At 33.7% G+C, this 9,393-nt stretch overlaps 1 protein-coding gene across 1 annotated transcript in view; it reads left to right on the top strand.

The window, feature by feature from the left end:
• Positions 1-7,856, top strand: part of GUCY1A2 (guanylate cyclase 1 soluble subunit alpha 2) — a 434,531-nt gene extending 426,675 nt beyond the window's left edge. The window contains exon 8 of the mRNA XM_030836049.2: positions 6,601-7,856. Coding sequence (XP_030691909.1) covers positions 6,601-6,808 — 208 coding nt within the window. The 3' untranslated portion in view covers positions 6,809-7,856. The remainder of the gene's footprint in view (positions 1-6,600) is intronic.
• The last annotated feature ends 1,537 nt before the right edge of the window (positions 7,857-9,393 follow it).

Here is a 9,393-nt window from a genome sequence, read left to right on the forward strand (position 1 = left end):
CACACCAGAAGGAACTAGAAAAAGAAGTACAAATAAAACCCAAAATTAGTAGAAGGAAGGAAATCATATAGATCGGAGCAAAAATAAAGGAAATAGAGAATTTTTTAAAAAACAATAGATCAGTGAAAATGAGATATGAACTTTTGATAAGGTAAACAACATTGATAAACATTTAGCCAAACTAAAAAAATAGCCCAAATCAATGAAATCTGAAATGTAAAAGAGTAAGTTACAACCAACACCACAGAATTACAAAGGATCATAAGATATTACTGCAAACAATTATACATCAATTAAATGGACAACCTAGAAAAAATGGACAAATTCCTAGAAATGTATAATTTTCCAAGACTGAACCAAGAAGAAATAGAAAATATGAACAGAACAATTACCAGTAATGAAGTTGAATCAGTAATTTTAAAACTCCCAACAAATAAAAGTGCAGAACCAGATGGACTCAGAGTTGAATTCTACCAAATATTTAAAGAAGCATCAACACCTAATCTTCTCAAACTATTACCAAAAAGTTGAAGAGCAAGGAACACTTCTGAACTCATTCTATGAGGCCAGCATCACCCTGTTACCAAAACCAAACAAAGACATCACAAAAAAGAGAAAATTATAGGCCAGTATCAATGATGAACATGGATGTAAAAATCCTCAACAAAATATTAGCAAACTGAAGTCAACAATACCTTGAAACGATCATATACCATGATCAAGTGGGATATATCTCAGGGAATCAGGAATGGTTCAATATTTGCAAATCAAACTATGTGACAAATCACATTAACAAACTGAAGAATAAAAATTATATGATCTTTTCAGTAGATGCAGAAAAAGCTCTTGACAAAATTCAACATAGATTTGTGATTAAAAGTTCTGAACAAAGTAGGTATAGAGGGGACATACCTCAACATAATAAAGATCTTATATGACAAATCCAAGCCAACATCATATTCAATAATGAAAAACTGAAAACCTTTCTTCCTGAACAAGACAAGTATGCCCACTCTCACCACTTTTATACAGTAAAGTATTGGAAGTCCTAGCCACAGAAATCAGACACACACAAAAAAGTTTTTAAAGAATCCAAGCTGGAAAAAAATAAGAAAAATTGTCGCTCTTTGCAAATGACAAGATACTATACATAGAAAATCCTAAAGATACCACAAAAGAAAACTACTAGAACTTATCAATGAATTTGTTAATATTGCAAGACACAAAATTAATATACAGAAATCAGTTGCATTTCTATACACTAAAAACAAACTGTCAGAAAGAGAAATTAATAAAACAATCCCATTTACAGTTGTATCAAAAAGAATAAAATACCTAAGAATAAATCTAACTAAGGAGGAAAAAGACCCATATTCAGAAAACTATGACACTGAGAATAGAAATTGAAGATGACACAGATGGAAAAATATATAATGCTTATGGGTTGGAAGAACTGATATTGTTAAATGACAATGGTACTCAGTCAGTCTGCAGATTCAATGTAATTTCTATCAAAATACCAATGACATTTTTCACAGAACTAGAACAAATAATTCTAAAATTTGTATGGAAATACAAAAGACCCAGAATAGCCAAAATAACTTTGAGAAAAAAGAACAAAGCTGGAGGTATCAGGCTCCCTGATTTTAAACCATACTACAAAGCTACAGTAATTCAAAACAGTATGGTACTGGCAGAAAACAGACACAAAGGTCAATGGAACAGAATAAAGAGCCCAGAATTAAGCCCACAGTCATATGGTCTATTAATCTACAAAAAAGAAGAATGAAAATACAATGTGGAAAAGATAAATGGTGTTGGGTAAACTGGACAGAAGAATCAAATTGGACTAATTTTTCACACCATATGAAAAGTAAAATCAAAATGGATTAAAGACTTAAATATAAGACCTGAAATTGTAAAACTTTTAGAAGACTTAGCTAATATGCTTTTTGTCATTGGTTTTAGCAATGTTTTTGGACATGTGTCCTTAGGCAAGGGAAACAAAAGCAAAAATAAACAAATGGGACTACATCAAACTAAAAAGTTTTGCACAACAAAGGAAACTATCAACAAAATAAAAAAGCTCTCTACTGAATGGGAGAAGATATTTGCAAACCATTTATCCAAAAAGGGTTAATATCCAAAATATACAAAGAACACTTACAATTCAACATCAACAAAACAAAAACACAATTTAAAATCTGGGAGAGGACCTAGGTAGACACTTTTAAAGAAGACATACATATGGCCACCAGGCAAAGGAAAAGATGCTAATCATCAGGGAAATGCAAATAAAAATCACAGTGAGATATCACCTCACACCTGTCAGAATGGCTATTATCTAAATATCAACAAATAACAAGTGCTTCCAAGAATGTGGAGAAAATGGAACCCTAAATCACTGTTGGAGAGAATGTAAATTGGTGCAGCCATTATGGAAAACAGTATGAAAATTCCTCAAAAAATTAAAAATAGAACTATCAAATGACCCAGAAATTCCACTCCTGGATGTTTATCTGAAGAAAACAAAAACACTAATAAGAAAAGATTCATGCACCTCTATGTTCACTGCAGTTTTATTACAATAGCCAAAATATGGAAGCAACCTCAGTGCTCATCAATGAATGAATGGATAAAGAAGATATGGCATATGCATACAATGGAATATTACTCAGCCATAAAAAAGAATGAAATCTGCCATTTGGGACAACATGGATGGACCTAGAAGGTATCATGCTATATGAAATGTCAGAGAGAGAAAGACAGATACTGTATGATTTCACTTTTATGTGGAAGCTAAAAAGCAAAACAAATGACTGAATATAACAAAACAAAACCAGCATTATGTATACTGTGAACAAACAGGTGGTTGCCAGAGAGGAGTTTGTTGGGGGGAGGAGAAATACTTGAAGGAGATTAAGATGCACAAACTTCTAGTTACAGAATAAATGAATTATGATTATGAAATGTACAGTGTGGGTGGGCAATATTGTCAATAATTATGTAATATCTTTGTATGATGACATATGGTAACTATGCTTATCATGGTGATTATTTTGAAATGTATAGCAATATCAAATCACTACTGGGTATGACAGGAGCTAACATAGTGTTGTAGGTCAAATATACCTCAAAAGTGAACAAACACAGTAAAAGAGATCAGATTTGTGGTTTTACCAGAGAGGAGTGGGGAAAGCAGGAATTAGACGGATGTAGTCAAAAGGTACAAACTAATAGTTATAAAGTAAATAAGTACTGGGAATGTAATGTACAACATGAAAAATATAATTAGCACTGCTGTATGTTATATATGAAAGTTGTTAGGAGAGTAAACCCTAAGAGTTCTCGTCACAAGAAAAAAAAATTTTTCTGTTTCTTTAACTTTGTATTTATATGAGATGTTCACTAAACTTATTGTGGTAATTATTTCATGGTGTAAGTCCAACCACTATACTGTTCACCTTAAACTTATACAGTGCTGTATGTCAATTATATGTCAATAACACTGGAAGAAATAAAAACTATCTTAGTGTAGCTTTATTATTTATTGTAGTGCTAAGTTTGACTAGGAGTTAACAGGTCTGGACTCTACTTTCAGTGCCAACACTGTCTTACTGCTCCCACTAGCAAAGCACTCTATCTTACTCTGGACTCAATTTTACCCTCCATAAGTTTGTCAGAGAAGAGCATGTTTAGACTTTGCATGGAGTTACATTATGTGGATAAATGAGATAAGTTAATTGAAAGAATTTTGAAATGTTAGAATGAGACTCATTTACCTATATCCCAAGTTAATATAATCACTGTGTAATATCTTTAAAGGAATGGTCAATTGGAAGTTTTTAAAAAGGAAAAACCACAATGAGATATCACCTCTCACCTGTCATAGTGGCTATTATCCAAATGTCAACAAATAACAAGTGCTTGCAAGAATGTGGAGAAGGGCTTCCCTGGTGGTGCAGTGGTTGAGAGTCCGCCTGCCGATGCAAGGGACACGGGTTCGTGCCCCGGTCCGGGAAGATCCCACATGCCGTGGAGTGGCTGGACCCGTGAGCCATGGCCGCTGAGCCTGCGTGTCCGGAGCCTGTGCTCCACAACGGGAGAAGTCACAGCAGTGAGAGGCCTGCATACCGAAAAAAAAACAAAACAAAACAAACAAAAAAAAAGAATGTGGAGAAAACGGAACCCTCAGTCACTGTTGGTGGGAATGTAAATTGGTACAACCACTGTGGAGAACAGTATGGAGGTTCCTTAAACCACTAAAACTAGAACTACCATATAATCCAACAGTCCCACTCCTGGGCGTATATCTGGAGAAAACCTTAGTTCAAAAAGATACATGCACCCCAATGTTCATTGAAGCACTATTTACAATAGTCAAGACATGGAAGCAACCTAATGTCCATCAACAGAGGAATGGATAAAGAAGATGTGGTACATATATAAAATAGAATATCCACAAAAAAAGAATGAAATAATACCATTTGCAGCAACATGGATGGACCTAGAGATTATCATACTAAGTGAAGTCAGTCAGAGAAAGAAACATCATATGATATCACTTATATGTGGACTCTAAAAATATGATACAAATGAACTTATCTACAAAACAGAAACAGACTCACAGACTTCTAAAACAAACTTCTGGTTACCAAAGGAGAAAGATGGGGCACGGGGATAAATTAGGAGTTTGAGATTAACATATATACACTACTATACATAAAATAGATAATCAGCGAGGACCTACTGTATAGCACAAGGAACTACTCAATATTCTATAATAACCAGTATGGGGAAAAGAATCTGAAAAAGAATGGATATATGTATATGTACAACTGAACTACTTTGCTGTATACCTGAAACTAACACAACATTGTAAATCAACTATACCCCAATATAAAATAAAAATTAAATTAAATAAATAAACTGAGCAAGTAAGAATAAAATCTTTTGACGCAAAATACTACAACAGTCATTCATAAGGGTAAATATAGATTGCTCACATTATAAGAATTCTTAGTACTACCAACTTATTTTCAGATAATATTTTTATCCATTAAGAACTTTTGACAAGGAATGATTCTTTTTTTCTCTTTAGTGTAAAGATGATTATCATTGCTTGTGCAATGATCTTACATTTTTCAAACATTGTTTATTCTTGCACTCACTGACTTTTTGATTTTGTCTTTTCTCTGTCATAATGGTTCCTTTCACCCCCAACCCATCTCTTATCCTGAATAACTTGGACTTGCTGTTAACATTTACCTGTCTTAGGAAAATGAATGGTTTTTAGGGAAAAAGTGATAAGTTTGGCTCCACTGTGCCTTCCAAATAAAGTCTAAACGTTTAGTTTTGGACTTCAAAAGTTTGTCTTAACCTACTGCTTCAGCCTTAACTCTCACTCTTACCTCATTCTATAATGGTATCCAATAGTTGGAAACATGTTGATCCTGATCATAATTTCCTTGTATCTAAACCTTTGATTATGTTGTTCTCCATATTCACTTGTTGAAATTCTGCCCATCTTTAAGTACCATCTCATCCATGAAGGTTTAGTGGTCGTCCCACTGTAAACTTTTTCCCTCTCTGGACTTCAACACCTTTTTGGATTCACCTTTCTTATGGCATCTAGCCTATTGTTTTATATTACTTTTATATTACTGTGGCTTTTGTTTGCTTATTCAGTTTTTATTTTCTTTTTCTTTTATTCTCTGTGTCTATCTCTTTTGAAAAAACTTTAAGCTTGTTGTGTTCTACTTATTATATTCACAACAGAATCTAGGAGATTTTTCTAGGGCAATAAGAAGCAGCCCATAAAAGTTGTTGAATTAAATTGAATTACTGGACCACTTTTTTAGATACGACTATCAAACTGAACATTTCATGGAACTGGACAAGCATAAATCTCCAGTATTAGTGTACTAGAAAATTGTCTTTAACTATGACTGGAAGTGAAGAGTCAAGCTGTTTGACAAATAAATGACAAACAAATACTTTCTAAATGTGAGTTTAGAAACTATGACTGGATGGGAAGAGTCAAGCTGTTTGACAAATGACAAACAAATATTTTCTAAATGTGAGTTTAGAAAATATGTATTGTTAGAAATCAGTAACCAGATATCACAGAAACATGGAATTATGACTGTTGTTCTACAAAGCTAAAAACTTGATTTATGTGTATGACACATAGGATTTAAATCTTATTGAGAGTCTACGAAACATTAAAGGAGTGCTCCAGAATTAGGCAGATTTTTAAAACAGAAAGAGTAAATCCTGCATGTTTGAATAAAAACTTGTTTTATGCAGTTCCTTTAGCCTTTTGTTTAGGAAAAAAAATCAACTTTGAACAAATATTTTCCAGTAGCACCAAGAATAACTTTGCTTTTTTAAAATTATTATTATAGCGTGAAGGTATTTTCTCCTGAGAAATAATATTTCCTAGTATTTGGAATGTAATGAAGGCCACATCTCTACAAAGAATGAAGGCATTTAATATGAGCTCAGTCATTGATAGGCTTCCTGAGTCTTTAAAATTTGTGTCCATTTTTTTCTCATCTCACCTGCCCATATGATTCACATTATATATTTTCTTCTTAGATTATTAAAACGAGAAGAAAGTTTCACATTCATTCCTCGGTCCCGTGAAGAGCTTCCAGACAACTTTCCAAAGGAAATCTCTGGGGTCTGCTACTTCCTGGAGGTAAGAACTGGTCCTAAGCAGCCAAAGCCTTCTCTTTCTTCATCGAGAATAAAAAAAGTTTCCTACAACATTGGCACAATGTTCCTCCGGGAGACAAGCCTCTGAGACCTGCTACAGATCAAAGACTCCTCCAAAAAGCACAAGCCCAGAACATGGATCATGACAGGAGAATGGAAAGATTGTTTATCTTTCACTGCTCTGTGGAGAAAAAGCAGTGGAATTTCTGTTATGTCAGGCAATAATCCTAGAAAAAGGAGGGTGATGACTGTCAATAAAAAACTGGAGGGCAAAGGGGAAATAAGATGTATTCATTCTTATGAGTGTTTTTGGTCATATATATATTATGTATAATATATATATGTATTCTAATTAATTACAAGTGTGAGGCCCCTTTCAAAACTAACCAATAAATAGATTCCATGTTTTCTTGTTTGTCACACATACAGCTATCTTTCTCTATATATTTGTATCACTTTTGAGATCCAGTTTTGATTAAATATTCCTACATTTAGTGAGTGGGTATGAAAGGAATATTTTCTAATTTTGTTTTTCTGAACAGACATTTCATACATATATCATGGCAGTGTGGTAAACTTCCCAACAGGAAAAACTGTAACTTGGCAAAATATTTTAGGGATATTACCTATTTTTATACATATCTCTTCTAGATAATTTCACACAGCATTATTAGATTTTCACAATCTGCTACTGTATAGTTGGTATATTATGTAATTCCAACATATTAATTGAATATAGTTTCACTTATTTAGAGAGATAAGTGCTTAGATTGAAAATACACATAACCTAGGATTTCAGATGCTGAGAAAGCATAGTATATCTGCTTAGTAAATATAGCTTTTAGATTTGATTAATGTAGCATAGAATCCAGAGGAAATGGCATCTCCTAATAGCAAATGTATGTATCTGTAACCAAGATTAACGAAAGGTCTTTTTGCTATCTTCTAAGAAATATCAGTGAAAATAAAATGATTTGCTACATTGCACCCTTTCAACTTAGCACTTCTAAATATAGGTAGTTTTTACAATGTGCTAAATTCTAATAAACAACATCCTACTAAATGACATGTAAGTCCACCCCCCTGCCCCTGTCACCTTCTTCAACGGATGCTTCCTAAGGACTAACTGCCCCTCATGGGAGCAAATCACTAGATACTTGCATTAGTGAGAAAAAGGTGTAGGATATTTTGCCAAGAACGTTGTTTATTCTTTCATAATAAAAACAAGGAAAAAAACTGTACTTTATGGATTTGAGATTTTTTTTAATGTTCTTCTGCAGTTTATTTGATGTGGCTTTTAAATTCAGTGAATCACCTTCATTAACACTGAAGTATGTCTAACCTTCAGACCTAGTAATCACCAAAGTTACAGATAGGCTTCCATTGCTTGTTCTGCTAAATGAAAACCTGTTCCCATTAAGTAACAGTGCATGAAAATATTATTACAGACTCACCCTGAAATTAGGAGCACAGTGTGTCCAGGGTTTCTTATTTTGGATCAGATATAGAATCTAAGTTTCTCTTGAGGTTAATGAGTTGGAAACATTTGTTTCCTTGAAACCTTGTGGTGGCCATTTTCTTACTCCGATAGGTACACTCATTGGTAGCTTATGTCTACTGAATACAATATACTTTTTCTGGTTAGGGATTTTGGCTGCATTAGAATTTGGTTATGAAATAACTCAGTTAAGTAACAGATTAACTAGTGTCCAATGTAGTCTGTGAGGATTAATTAGTGTTTTTAAGTTCTCTAAGTATACAGCTAGAAAATATTTTTAGATTGCAGATTATTTGTTATAATCGTGATCATTTTTATAATTGTTGAACTCTTTCTCTCTCTGGGGCTTAAGAGGACACTAATGCAACACTTTGCATGTGGAAACGGGACCTAGACCTGAATCCTTGCCTGTCCCTCCCTTCCTTGGGTCTAGGTTTCTGTTTTTAACCACATGTGGGCAAGAAGGCCAGGGTGTTTATAGGAGGCTGTGGAGGCTGAGGACAAGGTTCTCATGGGAATAATTACCCACAAAAGAATTTCTTTAGGGGGCTGAGAGATTAACTCACTTCTTTCACAGGGAATAGAGGGTAGGCTTACAGTCAGTGTGGAAAGAACAGGCTCTGGGAGTACTTCAATCCTCCTGCTGAGAATAGGAAATACCTCAGCTATGCTGATGGGCTTCTTATAGCACAGGAGCATGGGGAGAGAACCAAACTCACTGAAGTCATTTATGCTTATTCTGCACAGTAAGTTAAGCTTATTGTGATATAGTAAATTATGTGTTTTAATCGTAAACAATGTGTTTTTTAACCATAAAGCTGAAAGGGACTTCCAGGAATCATCCAATCTAATTCTCTACTTTTTGTAAAGATTTGTCTAAGCAACTATTCTAAACATATGGTTATTCTCTCCATACTTAAAAATACCTGTGGGAAGCATATTTTAAAAGCATCCTTGACAATCCACTTCATTATCTAGTACTTGGTGATAGGGTTTGGGATAAGAATTGTATATACATTCAATTTGTCAGAAAAATAAGCTCTTTCTTAGTTTATATGATTTTACTTGGAGAAGAGTAGCTATTTACATTGTCACAAATGTCACAATGAATATGCCAGAGATCTATTAAATATCACAAACAGGATGTAAACTACATTTTTCATAGAATATAATCT

This window comes from Globicephala melas, chromosome 8 (genome assembly GCF_963455315.2).
Source record: "Globicephala melas chromosome 8, mGloMel1.2, whole genome shotgun sequence".
In the NCBI taxonomy this organism is placed as follows: Eukaryota; Metazoa; Chordata; class Mammalia; order Artiodactyla; family Delphinidae; genus Globicephala; species Globicephala melas.